The sequence below is a fragment of the Dromiciops gliroides genome, chromosome 1 (genome assembly GCF_019393635.1).
Source record: "Dromiciops gliroides isolate mDroGli1 chromosome 1, mDroGli1.pri, whole genome shotgun sequence".
In the NCBI taxonomy this organism is placed as follows: domain Eukaryota; kingdom Metazoa; phylum Chordata; class Mammalia; order Microbiotheria; family Microbiotheriidae; genus Dromiciops; species Dromiciops gliroides.
In genome coordinates this window covers 7,290,901-7,311,858 of record NC_057861.1, presented here as the reverse complement: position 1 = coordinate 7,311,858, position 20,958 = coordinate 7,290,901, and the positions used below count along the sequence as shown (strand labels likewise).

At 53.3% G+C, this 20,958-nt stretch overlaps 1 protein-coding gene across 8 annotated transcripts in view; it reads left to right on the top strand.

Annotated features, from left to right (window-relative positions):
• Positions 1 to 20,958, top strand: part of DEPDC5 (DEP domain containing 5, GATOR1 subcomplex subunit) — a 112,066-nt gene that overhangs the window by 32,874 nt on the left and 58,234 nt on the right. For all 8 annotated transcript variants that reach the window (XR_006356338.1, XM_044002189.1, XM_044002221.1 and 5 more), the window contains exons 10-20: positions 5,756 to 5,817; positions 7,271 to 7,340; positions 8,004 to 8,076; positions 11,766 to 11,869; positions 12,564 to 12,638; positions 13,221 to 13,355; positions 13,763 to 13,824; positions 14,677 to 14,750; positions 16,703 to 16,772; positions 18,267 to 18,303; positions 20,654 to 20,774. Coding sequence is in view for 7 of the 8 variants with exons in the window: in XM_044002189.1 (XP_043858124.1) it covers positions 5,756 to 5,817; positions 7,271 to 7,340; positions 8,004 to 8,076; positions 11,766 to 11,869; positions 12,564 to 12,638; positions 13,221 to 13,355; positions 13,763 to 13,824; positions 14,677 to 14,750; positions 16,703 to 16,772; positions 18,267 to 18,303; positions 20,654 to 20,774 (883 nt within the window). In the remaining variant the exon portion in view is untranslated. The remainder of the gene's footprint in view (positions 1 to 5,755; positions 5,818 to 7,270; positions 7,341 to 8,003; positions 8,077 to 11,765; positions 11,870 to 12,563; positions 12,639 to 13,220; positions 13,356 to 13,762; positions 13,825 to 14,676; positions 14,751 to 16,702; positions 16,773 to 18,266; positions 18,304 to 20,653; positions 20,775 to 20,958) is intronic.

Below are 20,958 nucleotides of genomic sequence, written 5' to 3'. Positions count from 1 at the left end.
ATGACTTGCTCAGGGTCACACAGCTAGGAAGTGGCTGAGGCTGGATCAGAATTCAGATCTTCATGACTCCAGACTCAGTGCTCTGTCCACTGTACCACCCAGCTCCCTGTGCTCTATTGGAAATAGCACAGTCAGAATTGGCTGTTTGTTAGCTGTGGGGCCTTGGGCAAGTCATTTGCTCAGAGGGCCTCCATTTCCTCATCTGTAGAATGAGCTTTAGTCCTGAGCCTCTGGGCGCTTTCTGTTCTGGGCACATTTCTTCTGCCCTGGGGTGTCCCTTGAGCTCTCAGAATCGCAGAACTTAGCTGAGTTAGAAGGACTCTCTGGGACCTCTCTGTCCCATACCTTCTGCTTGAGCATCTCCATTTAAGGATGATCCCCTGCCTTTGAGGGCAGACTGTTCCACTTTGGGACAGCTGTGGCACCCATTGGGGTGAGCTTTTCTTGGCATCGGCCCTCGATTTTTGTACCTTCTAGCCTAGGAGGATCCCAGCTCTGTTTTTCAGGCCCAAATAGAAGCAGCGAGTCCCTCTCCCAGCAGACACGCCTTCTGATATTTGAATGCAGCTACCCCTTTCCTGGCTTCCTCCCCTCTCCCCCCAAGTCTTCTCTTCTCCAAGCTAAACAGCCTCTGTGACCCCAACTTGAGACCCGTTAACATCCCCTTTGATCTTGTCTGGATGCCCTCCAGTTTATCAGTCTCTCCTAGAATGAGGTGCCCAGAACTGAACACAGTTCTCCAGATATTGTCTGACCGGGGCAGAAGACAGAGGCACCGCCATCTTCTTATTCCTGGGGGCCACTTCCACCCCTGTACCCGCCCAAGATTGTATTGTGTGCTGTCATGCCACCCTGTGGGCTCAGGTTGTACAGTGGGAAGCTGAGGTTGCTGAGCATTTAAGCCTATGCCATTTGATCTTATTTGAATGAGCCCAAGGGTTTGACCTCTCTAGATTTCAGCACCTAGTCCTCTCTCTCGTCTTTGTGTCATCTCCAGATTTGCTAAGTGTGCCCTCCCTGCCTTTATCTGAGTCAGTATCTCAGGCCCCACTTGAGATCTGAGGCAGTCCGCTGGAGACCTTCCAAATGGATATTAAACCACGAGCAACTGCTATTCAGATCTGCCTGTTAGGCCAGTTCTGAATCAATCTCATGCTGCTATTTTCTACTATTCTGCTGTTCCTGCAGCTCTCTAATTTATTTATTTTTTTAGTGAGGCAATTGGGGTTAAGTGACTTGCCCAGGGTCACACAGCTAGTAAGTGTTAAGTGACTGAGGCCGGATTTGAATTCAAGTACCCCTGAACCCAGGGCTGGTTCTCTATCCACAGCGCCATCTAGCTGTCCTGCAGCTCTCTAATTAAAAAAAAATTAGCATGAGAGAATGGATCAAATGCTTTAATCTAGATCAACAATGCAAATAACAATCGATCTATCAGTTTACTGTCCAGCAAAAGGAACTAAAGTTAATGTGGAACGAACTGCTTTTTTAAAAAGCATCTGTGGCTGCCTTTTGTTACCATCTTTTCCCTTTGATTCTCTTACCTCCCCCTTCCTTCTTGTAACAAAGACACATTTAATCAAAGCCAACCTATCTGACAAGTCACTCTCAACAATGAATGCCGCGTTCCACATCCATTGTCCCCCACCTCTGCTGAAGGGAGTGGGGAGTGGAGCATGTTTCACCATCGCTGAAACTCATTGGTATTGCAAGGGTCGTTATGGAGCACACCTGCCTTTCCTTGTTTCTTCTCTCTGCTTTGGTGTTGTTGGTGTTGATTCTTCTATCGTTCTGCATCAATTTATACAAGTCTTAAACTGTTTCTCCGGACGCTTTTATAGTGGTCATATCTTTCTGTGCAGTCATCTTCCATATATTCCTATACTGCAAGTTGTTCACCCATTTCACAGTTAACATGAGCCCGTTGTGTTTCCTGTTTTTGCTTTCACTCATTTATTGCCCCCAGTAGCGGGGTCCCACCGGTTAAACGAGTCTTGAATGAGGCCAGGCTACCATTTTGTGAGCACTGCTTCCTATCCCAGAGATGCATTAACTGTCCCTTTAATAGTAAGTTCTGGGGCAGCTAGATGGCGCAGTGGATAGAGCACTGGGCCTGGATTCAGGAGTACCTGAGTTCAAAATCTGGCCTCAGACACTTAACACTAACTAGCTGTGTGACCCTGGGCAAGTCACTTAACCCCAATTGCCCCACCAAAAAAAAAAATAGTTCTAAGAGCACCGGCCCTGGAGTCAGGAGGACCTGAGTTCAAATTCGGCCTCAGACACTTAACACTTATTAGCTGTGTGACCCTAGGCAAGTCACTTAACTCCAATTGTCTCACCAAAAAAAAAAAATAGTAGGTTCTAGAATTTTACCAGGCGTTGAAGTCGGGCTCACTGGCCTAGAGTTTGCAAACTTGATTCTCTTCTGTTTTTCAAAAATTGGAACATGTGCCCTTTTCCCACGCTCCATTACCTCCCGTTATTCTCCCCTTCTCCACAGTCTTGCCGAACAGCTTGCTCACCACATCAGCACATCATTTCAGTTTCCTGCGGCATAGATCATTTGGGCCAAGAGTCTTTGAGCTCAAGGGTCACCAGGTGTACTTACTATCACCCTGGTCATCAGCTCCCTGTTCATCATGTTTGTCTTGTAGTCCTGATGTGATTTTCCTTGGCTGTGAAAAGAGAAACAAAACTAAAATGAAGCAGTTCTGTCTTCTCTCTGTTGTTGCTGTGCCGTGAATGAATGAATGAATGAATGAATGAATGAATGAATGAATGAATGAATGAATGAATGAAAAAGCTCACTATGTGCAAAGCACTGTTGATCTAGACAGAAAAACCAGAGGTTCTGCACCCAGGGTGCGGTGGCAAGGCAGATGGTAACGGGCCTTCTTTGGTGTCATCCGCATCATCAGCTCACATGTTTCTGATGTGGAATCATTTGGTGGCACCGTGGTCTGGTGGGGAGCACGCTCTGGGTCAAGTTCTGGTTGAGTAGTGTGGACATTTATTTTGATTTGGGGACCCTACCTTTAGGCTGAGATTAGAAAGCCTTAGGCCCTCAGGGTTTCTTCCCCTCCTCCTCAGCTTCAGCTGAGTCAAAAAGCCCCGTGGGGTGTACAAGATGCCAGGTCAGACAGCTGAGGGGAATAAGCCCCCAGCTCCCTCCACCCTGAGCGGAGCTATCCGAAAGATCCCGGATAGCACATGAGGCGGGAGCACCGTGGCCCCCCCCCCCAGCTGCAGCCCTGGCTAGCAGATTAGTTTGGTGTGTGGGTGCAAGAAGCCCCGAGATTTGAGTGGAGATAAAAAAAGTATATATAGACCCGGGAGTTAGACAGCAAGGAGTTCGGTTCGGAAAAGGAGAGATGGGGGGGACGAGACGAACAGCAACGCAGGACTAGGAGCAAAGGCCGCAGAAGACAGACTGACCAGGAGGCAGCGGAGAGCACAGAAGCGGTCAGCACAGGGGATAGGTTGGAGAAAGTGAAGATTCAGAGGAGTTAGAAGAAAGGAGCTGAGCAGGGAAAGAGTAGCGTGCCCTGAGGCAGGAGGCAGCTAAGGCCCTTATTGTATTCAAGAAGTTCAAAGCGCAGCAGGTGGGAAAGAGAGGCAGTGGAAAGAGACCACGGGAAAGCAGTCAGGTTGTACTTTATTTCCCTGTATTCTTAATTTTCAGTAGTATCTCATAAATAAACTCTGCTTTGATTGTTTGGTTAAGAGGCTTCTTAATATTTTGCTTATCAATTTGGGAGCGGAGCAGTGTGGTGGAACTTTATATAGGGCCCATATTAAAGTCAACGCAGTCAGATAGCCAAACAGTCAGAGGTCCCCAGATTAGTCCTCCAGTCAGATTAGCCCCCCCAAATTTAGGCTAGTCATTTAAAAAATATTCTTACAGTAGCTGTGCGTCCTGCAGAGGTTGGGGCCAGGCCTACAAGGCTTCCTTCCTCTGGGGTGGGTCTGCTGCTCTGGCGACACCGCTTTTCTTGGCCTTCTTTGCCCTTCAGTGGCAGCTGGTATTGTTGATGGGCCCTTTTCCACAGGGCCTTCTCCTCTGGGTGATGGTTTAGGGGGCCAGGCTGGAAGCATTGCCTGTTCAGGGGTGTGTGTGTGCGCTCGCGTGTGCGTGTGCGTGTGTGTGTGTGAGAGAGAGGGAGAGGGCAGGCTCTTCCTGGGGCCCTTTGGGTGAAGGGTCCTTGGCTCTATCCACTGGGGCATGAGAGGAAGTGGTGGGTTTGACCCTCGTTGGCGCATGCCACCTCCTGTTTTTCCCCATGGTACTTTGCTGCTTCAACTGGGCTCACTTGACCAGTGCGATCCTCTCCCTTCTTCGGTCGGCCTCTTTCCTCCCATACAGCTAGTACACATTTTGTGGCCTTCCTCTGCAGCCTCATCTCATTCTGATGTTCAGACCCCAACACTGCTCTTACAGGCCCTTGCCATTGCTTGTATTGTCCTCTGGTCTCTTTTCCTGTTTCCTGCTTCTCTCCACGCTTTTAACAAAATCAGACGCCGCCCGTGTGTCCACAGTGGTCTCTTCAGACAGGTCTTCCTCACAGGGATTGCAGAATCCCCCTCCTGAGATCATGCTGTCATTCCCGACCTGTTTCCCCTGTAGACGTTTAGTTCATGGGATCTTCCTCCCTAGCCTTCTGAGCCCTTTGAAGTCAATTCTCCCCAAACACGCGGGGGTAGCCATGTCTACCATTCCCGGGTGCCAGACTTTGCCCTTTCCTCTGCTCCCTGACATATTCTACAAGATGGTGGGTGGGGTGCTTTTCTTGCCTCGTTCCCATTGTTTCTGTCCCATAAGCCAGTGCCTCTCTGACAGTGAGAATCTGAGTAGAAGAGAATTCTCTCTTGCTTTCTTACCTTCTGAAGGCTGACAGTCATTACTGTGAGTCAGAATATTGTGAACGGTCCTGCCTTTGGCAGGAAGAGCTTCACCGGGTGTCTGGAACCCAGGTCTCCCATGGTGAGGATGCTGTGCTTCAGTGAACTGTCCAGGACGTCTCCTCTGTCACCCGTGACCCTAAAGGGCTCCCCATGCTGCCAAGTCCTCCCCTCCTTTTCCAGGATTTCCTTCCATGAGCATCTCTCAATGCATGTGCTGCTCCTCTCTGGGCCCCTCCTTCCTGGCCTCTTTCCAAAGCTGTTCTCCAGTCATGGCTCATCTCCCCCCCAAGTCCCCCCCCATCTCATCACTGGGTTGTCCCTTGCCCCCAGGCCTCTGCCTCTCTTCCTTCTCATATGTCCATTGCGAGGCCTCTTACACCACTTCATCGTGACTGCTGAGGCCCACTTCTGCCCGCTGTGAGTCCTTCCCTTGTGCTTTGGGTCAGCCAAAATCGTGACTCCTCAGAGAGCCTGAGGGCTCGAGGGTCTTCAGCCCTCTGTCATCCAAGAGGATGCTGGGGTTAAGAAGAAGGGGTGCAGGTCGGGATGCCTTTCTGCTGTCCAGCAGGCAGCAGAGCTCTCCCGGCTCTAGGAATGGGAGCCTTGTGCCCAGGCCCCAGGACGAGGCTGCCATCTTCCTCTTTAGTCGATGGTGCTGGAGGCCAGTTTGGGTTTCGGGAGACAAGGGAAAGGTTCCCTGGAGGGGACCTCCGGCGGCCTCTCGTGCCTTCTCACAAGGTCTCATGGGGCTCCCGCTCTGGCTCAGATTTGCTTTGCTGCCCTCTGTGGGGGTCAGAGGGAGAAGCGGCTGCGTCCCCTCAACTCTTTGCTCTGCTCCTTCCTTTTACAGGAGATTTGTATTTTGAAAAAGCTGTGAATGGTTTCCTTGCTGACCTCTTTACCAAGTGGAAGGTATGCTGAGATTTTCTGGCCTGGGGTCTTATGCAGTGGGTGAGGGTTTATTGTGCATTTCAGCCTTTAATGTGGACCTTGAAGTTGGGGAGACCGGGGTTCAAATCTCACCTCTGACACGGAATAGCAAGTGTGACTCTGGGCAGGTCACTTAACCTCAGTCAGACAGGCGGTGGCCTGCATTGGTGGAGGGATGTTCCCAGACAAAGAGTTCTCAACGTTCATGCGATCATAGGCCCTGTAGCACTGTGTTTGCCGTTAAGAGCCCTGCACTAGAGCTCTTGTTGGGTAAAAGCCAAATGGATAAGCCTTTAATTTATTCTGTTCTCCAATGGGAGAGTCACTTCACATCTGTCTGCCTCAGTTTCCTCATCTGTAAAATGGAGATAATAGTGCCTGCCTCCCAGGGTTGTAAACATTAGCTCTTGTTATTGTTTGGGGTTTTTTTTTGAGGCAATTGGGGTTAAGTGACTTGCCCAGGGTCACACAGCCAGTAAGTGTCAAGTGTCTGAGGACGGATTTGAACTCCGGTCCTCCTGACTCCAGGGCTGGTGCTCGATCCACTGTACCACCTAGCTGCCCCTCCGTTATTGTTAATGAGGTCTTGACCAAAGATGTACTTGTTGTGAGCTGAGGGTTGTGGTCCAGAGGCTCTCTGCCAGAGGAGGCCTGAGGGAGGGGAAACGGGAGGGGTGAGAGGCAGCGTTTGCACAGGGCTTCTTGGGGCATGTTGGGTTTGGTCAAATGGAAGGGGGAGAGGGAGGCAAGGGGAGGGGATCGGCGGGTCCCTGGGCTGTGCCTGGACTGGTGAGGACACACGTTTTCCCGGATGGAGACACTGAGGCTTAGAGACGGAAGCACTTTAGCCCAGGTCACACAGGAAGAGAGCGAGGGGGGACGTTCTTGGTCCAGAGGCCCGGGCCCGAATCCCTGGTGGGCGGATGAACTCGAGGCTTCTTGGAGACTCCCCCTGGACTGTGATGTGACCTGGCCAGGGGGCCTGCTGTACTCCCCCGTCTGGCCCCCACCCCCTGACATCCTTTCACCTGGGAGCCACCCTGCCAGTCAGGGACCTCCTCGGGCAGCGGGGCTCCCTTTGGGGGCTGGGGAGGGAGCCCCCCATGGTGCTGATCAGGTCACCGGGTGTCGCCGTGTTTCTGTGACATGACCTGACACTCGCTGGGCATCAGGAGAATGGCCCAAGTAGCAGAACCTCAAGGCCTCTGTCCTCCCCGTCCTTGCCTTGGGCATCGTACCCTGAGATCGCCTCTGCTCCTCGCCTCGGTGGCTAAGGCTGCCTTCGCCACGAGCCGCGGGGTGTGAGCAGGAGGAGCAGAGCTGTCGTTTCCCTGGGAGGGGCTTCCCCAGGCCTCACAAGACACCCGGTCATGGAGATCCTGACTGGGAAGGTGCGGGATCAGCTCAAGATCTCTTTCTCTTCTTTCTTGTGCAGGAGAAGAATTGTAGCCATGAAGTGACCGTTGTCCTGTTTTCTAGGACTTTCTATGACGCAAAATCGATCGGTGAGCCTGTCTCTGGCCTCCCTCACTGGTGGCCCTTGGCCCCCTCGGTGAGCTGCAGGGTTCATCCTAGACTGCAGGATTCCGGGGGGGGGGGGCCAGGTCCTCTGCCCGCCTCCCGTGCCCATCCCATCAGCATTTCAGATGTGGCGGGCTGTTCTTAGGGCCAGGACACGAGGATTCAACAGCCGTATCCTCAGTGATGGTTTCTTGTCCCCCCACCCTGGCAGTGGTGGGTGGGTAGCATTTTCTCGTCCGCAGACAGAGGGATCGTTGTGGGAGAGCCCAGTGAGGTGGGTGGACTTGGGACTGCAAACTATAGGAGATGACAGATCTCGCCCATGGGCTAGGATGGGAGCCCAGGACACCAGCTCTGCTTTCTCGGAGCACGCAGTCCAGTGGGAGAGAGATGCATGCACACATAGCTGTGTCATGGGACAGGAAATGGAGGCTCAGAAGGAGAGGCCCAGGATGCTGCAGGGGGGGCTGGTGTCCTGGCTCAAGGTGCCCCCGGCCCCCAGCTAAGAAACCCAGCCCAGAAATGAGTGTGGCGGGGGAAGAGGGCTTTACCTTCCCTGATTGGCCCGGCCCTCAGTGCAGGGGGGGCAGGGGAGGCGCCCCTCTCTGTCCTCCATAATGGTGCCTCCTCCTCTGTTTCCTTCTCAGATGAGTTTCCTGAAGCACACCGGGCCTCAATTCGACAGGATCACGAGGGCAGATTCTATGAAGATTTCTACAAGTAGGTGCTGGCTCCCATTCTCTGAGATGCTCGCAAGGTGTCCGGGTCTGCCCTCGTGCCCAGAGGTGTTATGGGAAGGTCGGAGGACCACTTGTCACAGATGGGGGCTGGAGATTCATGCAGTGGGTGCCGAGGGTTGAGCGAGATGGCCTTGGAAGCCCCACCCCCTGAGACTGGGAACCCAGGATTCTGGGAGCTGCCCAAGGGGCTGCCTGGGCCTCAGATGGGGTCACGAGAAGTTTTCCTGACACACAATGACTCAGAGAGCCCCTTTCACATGCCTTTGATGTATGAGGAGCAGCAGGCCCGGCCAGGGGAGGTGGCCCGGAGAAACAAGGTTCAGCTAAGGCCCCTTCCTGCTCTCATGGGGCACATGGTGTGGTAGGATGTAGGAAAGGAAGAATCAAGGAGGGAAAGGAGGAAGGAGAGAGGAAGAATGGAGAAGAAGGAAGGAGAGAGATGGAGGGAGGAAGGAGAGAGGGAGGGAGAATGGAGAGAAAGGAAGGAGGGAGAGAGGGAGGGAGGAAGGAAGGAGAGAGGAAGAATGGAGAAGAAGGAAGGAGAGAGAGATGGAGGGAGGAAGGAGAGAGGGAGGGAGGGAGAGAGGGAGGAAGGAAGGAGGAAGGGAGGGAGAATGGAGAGAAAGGAAGGAGGGAGAGAGGGAGGGAGGAAGGAAGGAGAGAGGAAGAATGGAGAAGAAGGAAGGAGAGAGAGATGGAGGGAGGAAGGAGGGAGGGAGGGAGAGAGGGAGGAAGGAAGGAGAAAGGGAGGGAGAATGGAGAGGAAGGAAGGAAGGAGAGAGGAAGAATGGAGAAAAGAAGGAAGGAGAGAGAGATGGAGGGAGGAAGGAGAGAGGGAGGGAGAATGGAGAGAAAGGAAGGAGGGAGAGAGGGAGGAAGGAAGGAAGGAGAGAGGAAGAATGGAGAAGAAGGAAGGAGAGAGATGGAGGGAGGAAGGAGAGAGGGAGGGAGAATGGAGAGAAAGGAAGGGGCTGAAGGACACTTGCCGAGGGCTCACTCACAGGAGTCAGGCTCTTCCCTGCTGCTGCAGAGGGGGCGTGGCCGGGGAGGGGCAGCTAGGGATGGGCCTTTTGGATGTGATCCTTAGGCACCAAACAGGGAGTGGAGAGAAGGGATGTGGCTGCAGGAAGTGGGATGGCTTTATGAGAAGGAAGAAAACAGGCATTTATTAAGCCTTTACTGTGTACTGGGCACTGGGCTAAGTGTTTTACAAATGAGATGATGCCATTTGTTCCTCGACACTTCTGGGAGGCAGCTGCTTTTATGGTTCCCATTTTACAGATGAGGAAACTGAGGTAGGTGGCATCTAAGTGATCGGCCCATGGTCACCTAGGTAGTGAGGTAGCTGTGTGACCCTGGGCAAGTCCCTTAACCCTCATTGCCCTGCAAAAAAAAAAAAAAGAAAGGAATGACCTGGGTTTAAATCTCACTTCAGATACTTACTAGCTGTGTGACCCTGGGCAAGTCACTTAACCCCAATTGCTTCAAACATTGGGGCCATCTCCAGTCAACCTGATGTGTATCTTGCCACTGGACCCAGTTGACTCTGGAGGAGAGAGTGAGGTTGGTGACCTTTCACAGCCCTCCTTCAAATCAGTTCATTGCAAGTCATGACATCTGTCATGAACAAAAGGGAAAAACCTCAAGTAACCCCAACAAAAATAAAAACAGAAACAGTCTGGTTCAGTCTGCATTCAGAATCCACAGTTCTTTTTTCTGGATATGGAGAACATTTTCCATCATGAGTCTTAGGGAATTATCTTGGATCAACTGAGAAGAGCTAAGTCTATCACTGTTGATCATCACACAGTATTGTTGATACTGTGTACAATGTTCTCCTGGTTCTGCTCATCTCACTCATCATCAGTTCATGTAAGTAAGTTCTTCCAGGTTTCTCTGAAATCTGCCCACTCATTGTTTCTTACAGCCCAATAGTATTCCATTACATTCATATACCACAACTTGTTCAGCCATTCCCCAATTGATGGGCATCCCCTCAATTTCCAATTCCTTGCCACCACAAAAAGAGCAGCTATAAATATTTTTGTACATGTGGGTCCTTTTCCCTTTTTTATGATCTCTTTGGGATAAAGACCTAATACTGGTATTGCTGGGTCAAAGGGTATGCACAGTTTCTTTTCTTTTTTTTTTTTTTGCGGGGCAAAGGGGGTTAAGTGACTTGCCCAGGGTCACATAGCTAGTAAGTGTTAAGTGTCTGAGGCCGGATTTGAACCCAGGTACTCCTGAATCCAGGGCTGGGGGTTTATCCACTGCCCCACCTAGCTGCCCCGTATGCACAGTTTAATAGCCCTTTGGGCATAGTTGCAAATTGCTCTCTAGAATGGTTGGATCTGTTCACAGCTCCACCAGCAATGCATTAGTGTTCCAATTTTTCCACATCTTCTCCAATATTTATTATTGTCCTTTTTTGTCATATTAGCCAATCTGATAGGTGTGAGGTGGTACCCTCAGAGTTATTTTAATTTGCATTTCTCTAATCAGTAGTGTATATGATCTTTTTATTCAGTCAGTTGTGAATTTGCTTCTGCCCCCAAATATATTTTTCTTTTGAAAAAATGTTGATAGTAATACTCTTAGAGAAGGTGGCTTCCACACTGATCTTATCCCTGATATTTCTTTATCAGTTTTCTTTGTGAGCCTTCCTCCCACTTCTGAAGGGTTAGAGCCTGGGGCTCCCAGAAGTGATGGGGATTTCCCTCGCCAGGCCCTCTGGCCTGTCTGATGGTCTCTGCTTGGATCCCAGCCCAGGATGGGGAGCTCACTCCCCTCAGGTCTCTGTGAGTGCATTTTTGGGCCGCTTTGGCCAGAAATGCTTCAGTGCCATGAGTGTCTGCCCTCACCCTCATTGCAGCAAAGCCTGCCCGCATGAGCTCTCTTCCCTGTGCTGCCCCTGCAGATACTGGCAGAGAAGGGGTCTGACCCCCTGGCCCTGGGCTTCAGCTGCAGGCCGTGAGAGCCCCAGGAGGGTAGAGGGTGTTGTTACCTATTCTTAGCTAGTGCCCAGCCTACAGTTAGTGTAGATGAATGTCATTTTATTTGTTTTTTTTTTTGGTTTTTGGTTTTAGTCTCTGTGTGTGTGTGTGTGTGTGTGTGTGTGTGTGTGTGTGTGTGTGGTTTTCTGTTGTTTTTATTCTTTTCTTTCTTTTTTTTTTGGTGAGGCAATTGGGGTTAAGTGAGTTGCCCAGGGTCACACAGCTAGTAAGTCTCAAGTGTCTGAGGCTGGATTTGAACTCAGGTACTCCTGACTCCTGGGCCGGTGCTCTATCCACTGCGCCACCTAGCTGCCCCTTGATGGGTCATTTTAGATGGGCCCTGGGCCTGGTGGGGGCTCTGCTCCCCTGCTCTGACTGTTACACTCTTGGTTAGGGAGAGCATGAGGGTAGGGATCCCACTTCCTCCTTTGGAGCTCAGCTTCCAAGGCTTAGGGCTGGAAGGGATAGATCCAGACTGCTCCCGTGACAGAGAAACTGAGGCCTGGAGGGGCTGTCACAGGAAGGCCCTGGGGGTCTGGACCTTGGTCTGAGCCTGGCTATTCTGAGCCCCCGGTGCCCTAGTGCCTCTGTGCTGTCCCCTCCCCCTGAGGCTTGGGGCCTGTCCTTTGGGGCCAGTGGCCAGTGCCCATTTTGTACCCCTTTGTGTTCCTTTCAGGGTGGTGGTTCAAAATGAGAGACGAGAAGAGTGGACGTCACTCTTGGTGACCATTAAGAAGCTCTTTGTCCAGTACCCGGTGCTGGTGCGGCTGGAGCGGGCAGGTACCGTTGCTCATGTTTCTCTCTGCCACCGGCCCCCAAAGGTTCTGTCAGCCGGGTACAGACCCTGGCACACCCTGCCCACCCAGAAGGGCCTCCCGTTGAGGCCTCTCCCTTGAGGCTAGCCAAGTCTGGCTTGGACAGGCTCGTCATCACCTCAGCTGCGTGGGCACTGATCGATTGGGCCCCGCCTCCTTGGAACTAGGGTCTGCGGCTGTCCACAGGTCATTGGCCAAGGCACTGGTTCTATAGGATGGACGTTAGGTCTGTGGTGCTGCGCTCCTACCCCCTCCGTGACTTGTTTGATGGGGGACCAGCCTTGCAGGTCTGAGCACGGAGGCCGGTCCAGGGAGGAGGAGCTGACCTTGCTTCGCTTGGCCCTGGGCAGACCCAGGAGCTTCACGCTGTTCAGGGGAGGAGCAGCCGGGCTGCCTCGGGAAGTCTGAGAGCCTCATGGGGCATGTTGGGGTAGAGGGGTTCGTCGGGGGAGGCTGGCCTGGTTGGCCTCTGAGGCTGTCACCGTGGGCTGGGCGATAGATGACCCCGGGTCACCGAGCGGCCGTCGTCTTGTCTGTGAAATGGGGAGTTTGAGGACGCCCTCGCCCCCTTCCCGAGGGCCAGACCCGGATGTCAGACAGTCGGTAACCGTGGTGGGCTGGGGTCACAGGCACTGATTTTGGCTTTCCTCTCGGCACAGACGGCTTTCCTCAAGGGGACAATTCTACCTCGGCCCAAGGGAACTACTTAGAGGCCATTAATCTGTCCTTCAATGGTAAGTGGGGGCGGGGGCCGGGCGCGGGCTTGGAGCCTGAGCTCTGGGCCGTAAGCAGGATGTGTAGAGGAGATGCCGGTGATGGGATCAGGAGTGACGTCACCTGGGACTGCTTCACAGCCACAGCCTGGGCTTCCCCCCCCCCATCCCCTCTAAACCTCACTCTTGACCCCGCCCCCAATCCTGGCGGCCCCAGCGGCTGGCCTCTGAGCAGCGGTCCCGGGCCTGGGGCTGGGGTCAGAGCAGCCGAGCACAGATTTCTGAGCCCCTCTTGTTTTTTAGGGGAGGGAAACTGAGGCCCAGTGAGGGGAAGGGACTTGTCCACGGGCCCAGGTGCTCTGACCTCCGACACCCTGCTCTTTCCACTGTAGCACGCGGGACTGGCCGGACCTGAGGATGTGGCCTTGAGAGCCATCGTGCTTGGCATGAGACTTCCGGGGGGTCATTTCAGTGACAGGAAGCTGGGCTCCTCCTTGGCCGGCTGTTTGGGGGGGCCCTGAAAGTTCTGGCGGGCAGAGAGTGCAGAGGATTCTGGGGGTAGCACCCTAAACCACGCATCCTGCCGTGTGCTTGTGTTTTTAGTGTTTGACAAGCATTATATCAACCGCAATTTTGACCGGACGGGGCAGATGTCGGTGGTCATCACCCCCGGGGTCGGCGTGTTTGAAGTGGACCGGCTTCTCATGATCCTGACAAAGCAGCGCATGATCGATAATGGTAACGTCAGGGCAATAACCATGGGAGCTGGGCGGCTCCTGGGCGGGGCACTTGTGACTGTGTGTGTTCTCTGGGGGTGACTCCACTTGGCACCCAGATTAGTATCCCCAGAATCATCACAAAATAAATGTTGGGGTTGGGAGGGAGGCGGGCAGGGCTGTGGGGGTTAGGCGGGCCTCAGGGGAGGCTGTGGCCTGCACGGAGGCCGGAGTCCCAGGACCAGGTCTGGGCCTCCATCCCCTGAGCAGTGAGGAGGGCCGGACTCTCCTGTCCTAGGTCAGGGCAAGCCAGAAGGGGTCAGGGCGGGGAGTGAGCAGAAGGAAGCCATCCACTCCTTTCTGAGACAGGGCCCGGCTGCTCGCTTATTTGGCGGCAGGCAGAAGGGGTCTGTCTGTTCTTTCTCCTAGGCATCGGCGTGGATTTGGTGTGCATGGGGGAGCAGCCGCTGCATGCCGTGCCGCTGTTTAAGGTAAGGAGGTGGGGAACTCTTTTATCTGTGAGTCAGGTCAAGTCAGTGTGCATTAATTAGGCACCTTCTGGGTGCCAGGTACTGCTCTGAGCCTCAGGGACACAGAAAGGCCAAAGATGTCCTTGTCCTTGGAGAGCCCCCAGTCTAAGGAGGGGGGCGAGGTGCCAACAGCTCTGGACTGACAAGCCATAGGCAGGATGAATGAACTGATCGACAGAGGACAGGCTCTTGCATGAAGGGGGATTGACTGGGAAGGGCAAGAAGGACGGAGGTGACAGTGAGAGTGCCGTCTCTTTAGAGGAAGCTGGGGCTCACGGGCAAAATCCCAACATCTCCCACACTGAGAGTCGGATTCGAACCCACCCCTTTGGCCTCCCGGCCCGGAGCTCTTTTTGTCAAGTGCCTACATAGGCCGAGAGAATGGACAGGCCAAATGGGGAGGGGCCTGTCTGGCTGGTGTTTGTGGCAGGTCAGCTGTGGCCCTGTGTCTCAAGGGGGTGGCGTGATAAGATGCGCCTGGGATCACTAGACTGTGACGGGCACAAGGGCCATGCGACCCTCGCCTGTGGCAGGAGAGGCCTGGGCCTCGGGAGGCGGTGAGGCTCTCACGAGGCCAGGGTGCGGGAGCCTGGCATTCTCTTCTAGAGAAGGGCATAATCAAAGGGCTGGAGGTGGGAAAGCTGGGACGTCTTTGGGGGAGGGGGAGCAGTGAGGAGGCCCTGAATGCCAGGCCCAGCAGGTGAGGCTTTACCGTAGGCACCAAGAATCCTCTAGAGGATTTTGTGCTGGGGACGACTGTGCCATCCCGTAATTTCTCCTCCAGCTGAGTGATTCTCGCCTCTTCCCTCTCAGCTGCATAATCGAAGCGGGCCTCGGGACTCTCGGCTCGGAGATGACTACAACATCCCTCACTGGATCAACCATAGGTAGGTTTGTCCTAGAGAACCTTGGGGGAGCGGGGTCTGAAGGCAGCTCTCTCGAGGCGTTGGGGGGGTCCCACGTTGGCGGTAGCCCCTGGGCCTGGAGAGAATTGCAGAAAGGCCGGGGGCCCTTGCTTCTGGGTCTGCCCTGAGCTTCCCCGAGCAGGGGCAGGAGGGTGCTGTGGGCAGCAGGGATGCTGGTCTCCTCAGGCTGACCAGTCACGAAGCCCTTCCTGCATCCAAGACCAGGGCATGGGACTGGGGACACAAGGACAGTGAGTGAGCCGTGTCCTGGTGCGGATGTTGTGCGCGGGCCTCCCTGTGTGTAAGAGACCCCCAGCAGGTGTCTAATCTGGCTTCACCCTTTAATGGATGAGGAAATCATAACCTATGTGGAGAGCCTGGCCTTCCAGGGTCCCTGAGCCCAGTGCCCAGTGTCCACCTGGGCAGGAAACAGCCCATGGACTCTGTGAGGATAATGACCCCCTGGGCAAAATGAAGGCAAGAGTGAAAAAAATTAGGACAGGGTATGGGCAGCGTCGGGAAATGCCAGGGCTTGGAGTTCGAGGTTCACATGCACCAGTTCTGAGCCGCGTGACATTGTCTTTAAATCTCTAAAATGGCTCTAGTAACGCTTTTGTTGCCTTTGGTGATAAGAGACTCTCATGTCCTTTGTGACTGAAGTGCAGCGGAGGGCGAGGCCCAGAAGGGTTCCTTCAGACCCCACTTGTCCCTTGTGGTTTCACCGAGCTCTTCAGAAAGAATGCGGCAGATCAGTCAGGCCTGAGGATTGTAACGCGAGGCTCCTTGTGATAGAAAGATGGGCAGTGTGAGTCATCAGGGCTCAGGAATTGTTCCTAAAAACCAGGAAGTCTTTTTTTTTTTCATCATCTCTCCAGGGACAAAAATCATGTGTTGTCTAAGTCAAGTGGCTGTGAACCTTGATCATGTGATAATTTTATCATGAATGGCAGGGCTGGGAGGGGCCTGAGAACAGGGGATGTCAGAGCTGGATGGGCCATTAGAACAGGGGATGTCAGGGCTGGGAGGGTCCTTAGAACAGGGGATGTCAGGGCTGGGAGGGTCCTTAGAACAGGGGATGTCAGGGCTGGGAGGGTCCTTGGAACAGGGGATGTCAGGGTTGGATGGGTCCTTGGAACAGGGGATGTCAGGGCTGGGAGGGGCCTCAGAACAGGGACTGTCTGGAAGGGAGCTTAGAACAGAAATGTTGGAGATTGTCCCCTTTATGGTTGGTGAAATGGAGGAGATGGTGACGTCCAGTGTCACCCAGTGAGTCTGTGCAGAGCTTGGAGTAGACCCCAGCCTCTTGCATCCCTGTCCGGCCTCCTCCTGCTGCCCCATTCCTTAACACCCCCAGGTCACAGGGGATCAAATAAATAAAGAGGTCAGAGCAATTTAAGTCAGTGAGTGGATGATACAACCTGCATCCTACAGGAGCTGCGGCTGTTTTAGGGCCCCCTGGTCTCCCAGGTTGTGGTTCTCCAGGTGAGCAGTCCCTGCAGCTGTCCTGGGGGGAGCAGGGAGGTCTGGGTTCAGATCCCAGGTGTACACTGGCTGGGTGACCCCAGGCCCATCGCTGAGCCTCCACGCTTTCGGCTGCTCTCAGGCCCCATGTTTCAGGGCTGTGCTGGCCTGCCTTGGGAGAGGGTCTTTGCTTGACTGGGAATTCTCTGTATCAGCAGTGACCTTTTACCTTTGGTTCAGGGGAGAGCTTTGGCCTGTGGGTGGAGGGTCAGCGCAGCCTCAGGGAGTTAGAGAATGAGTCTTGGGGGCAGAAGGACTGATGGATCCTGCCAGAGCCTTGGGCCTTAGAGTGGGAGGCCCTGGGTCTGGAGTCCGGCAGCCCTGGCTTCCCCTCCTGCCTCAGTTGTCAGGCCTTCATGATCTAAAGGGAGATGGGATAATCGGCTTCATGGGCCTCTCTCTCCTCTCTGCAGCTTCTATACCTCCAAGAGTCAGCATCTCTGTAACAGCTTCACCCCACGGATCAAGCTGGCTGGAAGGAAGGTAGGTTTCACCGACCTCTCTGAGGGGCCTCTGGCTCTCCCATGCAGTCCCGTTCTCCTCTCCCCTGGCATCACCAAGCATAACTAGATATTCAGGAAGATCTGAGTTCAAATGCTGCCTTTGACATGTACTGACTGGACACCCTGGAACTGCTCAGTGCCTCCGGTGGCTCCCTGAGATTAAAATTTTTAGGGCAGGTACCTCTTGGCTTTGGTATAAGGGGTTGTCTCTGGGAGTTCCTGACAGCGGCTACTCTCAAGGTCTGCTCTGCATGTCCTCAGGGGTCCCTGAGACCCTTCCCTGACTTCAGAATTATTTTCGTTTTTGATTTTTTGTTTTTGTTTTTTAGTGAGGCAGTTAGGGTTAAGTGACTTGCCCAGGGTTACACAGCTAGTAAGTGTTAAGTGTCTGAGGCTGGATTTGAACTCAGGTCCTCCTGACTCCAGGGCCGGTGCTCTATCCACTGTGCCACCTAGCTGCCCAGAATTATTTTCATAGTAACACCAAGGTGTTATTTGTCTATCAAAATAGTCCTCCCTTTTCTAACTGCCTCCCTGAAGTATCTGAAGCACGTCTTCATAAGTTACGATGGAGACGATAGATCACACAAATCCATGCAGAAGCGGTGGGAGGAGCCAGCTCGCTTCCGCCAAGCCTGGCCTGAGGAGATTGGCCAGAACACGGGCACACGGTGTCATTCCTCCCATGAAATGGTTTTGTTTTGGAAAGTGATAATTTTTATGATTTTAATTTTTAATGTTCTTAATGTTCTTTTAATGTTCTCAAAATGTGTTTATTTTTATTAAAATATGGTCTTTATGGCAACATGGGGTATTAACATGGGTAAGTGACATATTAACATAAATGTCAATGAATTTCTTGTTACTAAATGAATTGATAGATGTTTTAAAATGTTACCAGTTTTAATTTCTGACATGGCAAATGCCAATAGACAGACCCCTCATAAATAAGAGCTTTTGGGGGGGGCTGAGCCAAACATTTTGAGAATTGATGCGCCCCCCCCCCCCCCCAAGCCCCACTTCCATACCCAACAAAGGGGGTTTGGGGCTGAAATCATTGTTAGGAGTCGTAACTTCGTGAACTGGAGGGCAGCACTGGTAGCCTCAGCAGGCGCTTCGGGGGGTTCATTAGAATTATAGAAAAAAGTTTCTTGTCAAAATTGGAAGGGACCTTGGAGCTGATGGAGGCCAGATGTTGTCCTTGCTCCTTGTCACCTCCCAGTCACGTGTAGATTTATCAAGTAAGGTTAATGTGAGCACCGAGGCCTCCCATGGACAACTGTCCTCCGAAGTTCTAGAGGTTCTATGCCACCTGTGGTCTTTGAGGCCCTCTTGGAAATGGGGCATGTAAGCAGAAAGGCTGAGGATTAGCCGAGCCCGGGAGCCCAGAATGTTCTTTTGGAAAGATGAAGCGACTGCTTTGTTCTGTCCTTCCCCTTCTTCTTCCTCATGTCATCTCTTTGATGTTTTCCAGCCTGCGACTGAAAAGGCAAAAAATGGCCGGGATACCTGTGAGTGTTTCTTCTGTTGTCTTTGAAAACAGTCCAGTCCCAGCCCCCAGCCCAGGGGCAGCTGGGGGGCCGGTGGGCCGCCCCCAGGCAGTGCCACGGGGTTGGCTGAGCTGGCCGCCCATCCCACAAGGAGAATAACCTCCCCATAGTGTTTGAGAGTTTAGCCAACACTCGGACACTTCCTTGGTTGTTATACCCGTTACTCCCGTTTTACAGATAGGACTTTGAATGAAGCTTGAAGGGGGAGGGAGTGACTTGCCCTGGGCTTCCTCCCACTACACCTGGAGCAGAAGGTGTAGCTGTGAGAGAACCTGGCTCAGGAGGGCAGCCCCCTGCAGGACCAGGGGAGGCCTGGAAGGGCCGGGCCCCCAAACCCCTTCCCAGTTAAGAGGCTGCTCTTCGGTCCCCAGACTCAGCTCTTGCTCCTGGGAAAACGAAGGGGGTTTGACCAGATGACCTGAGGTCCCTTCAGTCTTGGGGTGGGGGGGGTTATGGTAGTTTGGCTTTGAGAAGGGACCCGGTGGGGGATGGATTGCCCCAGGGCTCTCCCAACGGGGGTTTGTCCCTCTGTGGTCCCAGATTGCGACCCCTCTTTAGTTTAGACTGGGGTGTCCCACTTGGATAGAAATGGGATGCTCGAGCGGTACAGGAGGGTCCTTGACTTACTGTGTTACCTCTTTCCCAGTTAGCTTTTAATCCGGTCTGGGACCCCTGGGGGGTGTTGGGTGGCACATTTGACACCACTGATGTCACCAGTGGTCCGTGTGTGGTACAACCACAGCCTGGTGGTGAGAAGCCCATTGGAATTTAGCTTTGCGGTCCTTCGCCCGCATGATGGCCATCTCTCCCCAGACCTGTTCTCAGAGCTTTTCTGACTTGGGCGAGTACCTTCCCAGAGGTGGTTCTGTTGCCCTAGTGTTCCAAGCTCCATCCTCTCCGTACCACACTGAGGCTTCAGTCAGTCGCTCAATCAACAAACATTTTAAAGCACCTACTACGTGCTGGGCCCGGTGCTCAGTGCTGAGTACAGAAAGAAAGGCAGAACCCAACATCGCCTTTCGGGGGCTACTGTTCTGACAGGGGCAATGAGACCTGAAGCACTGGGTGCACACGGGACGATACCTATAGTAAAATGGGAGGAAATCTCAGAGAGGCGTTGGGAAAGGCAGGGCTCATGGGGCATCTGTAAGGAAGCCTGGGCTGGGAAAGAGCAGGAAGGGCAGGGGTTTGTGCTGGCTCAGGGACAGTGGGGGGGTGAAGGGAAGGTAACCCGGGGGCTGCTGGGGGATAGGCCTTGGACAGGCCGGGTTCTTGCTCAGCCGTTTGGCGGGGAGGGCCCTTTTTCTCTTGGTCGGTGCAGCGGGAAGCCGCGTTTCCTAGACCGACTTCTTTGCCTTCTTGTTGCTGTTCAGTCTTTTCCAGTCGTATCCGACTCTTTGTGACCCTATTGGGGGTTTTCTTGGCAAAGATATTAGGGTGGTTTTTGCCATTTCTTTCTCCAGCTCACTTTACAAATGAGGAAACTGAGGCAAACCAGCCTAGGGTCACACAGCTAGGGAGTGTCTGAGGCCAGATTTGAACTTCTGAAGTGGAGTCTTCCTGACTCCAGGCCCAGGGCTCTGCACTCTGGCGCCCCCTAGCGCCCCTTTCATCTTTTTATCTTTGCCTTTTATCCATCTTTAATTTGTGTGTGTGTGTGTGTGTGTGTGTGTGTGTGTGTGTGTGTGTGTGTGTGTGTGTGTGTGGCAATTGGGGTTAAGTGACTTGCCCAGGGTCACACAGCTAGTAAGTGTCAAGTGTCTGAGGCTGAATTTGAACTCGGGTCCTCCTGACTCCAGGGCCAGTGCTCTATCTACTGTGCCACCTCACTGCCCCTTTAATTTTTTAAAGCACTGCTTGGCAGGGATCAGGGCCCTCCCTCATCAGCTTTTACCCTGTATGCTGAAGCGTCTCCTGGCCTTGCTCCCAGGCTGCTTTTTGAGTCAAGAATGGCTGGTTTTGACGAAGACCATTGAAAGAGTCAGTAAACATTTATTAAGTACCTCCTGCATGCATAGAGCTACAATAGAGGAAAGAAAACACGTCTAGGCTCTGCCTTTGGAAGGGAGCCCTGTGGTCACCTCATCCGTTCTGGACCTCGCAGTGGTCCTGCGCCCGTTTGAAGGCTGTCTACAATGAGGGTCCCAGCTGCCCCTAGTGGTGCATTTCACCCATTGGGAAGCCATGTTTTATTCACCCTGAGCCTGAGTCTGTTCTCTGTCCATCTGTGCCTCTCTCTCTCTCCTGGGGACCCAGCAGAATAAGAGCCTTGTGTTGGGCACTTCCTCATCTCCTTTTTTGTGGATTTCAGCCATCGGGACCCCAAAGGAGTCGGAGAATGCCCTGCCTATCCAGGTGGATTACGACGCTTATGACGCCCAAGTGTTCAGGCTGCCTGGCCCGGCCCGCGCCCAGCGCCTCACCACCTTCAGGTCCTTGGTCACATTCACAGTGGGCCCACTTTGGGGAGGGAGAGGAGAGAGCTTGGGGTTGTGGGTGTGGAGGGGGGGGGGGACTCCGTCCTTGAGCCTGCCTGGCTCCCAGCTATTGGGATGAGCCATTTAAAATTTTTTTTTTGTGGGGCAATGAGGGTTAAGTGACTTGCCCAGGGTCACA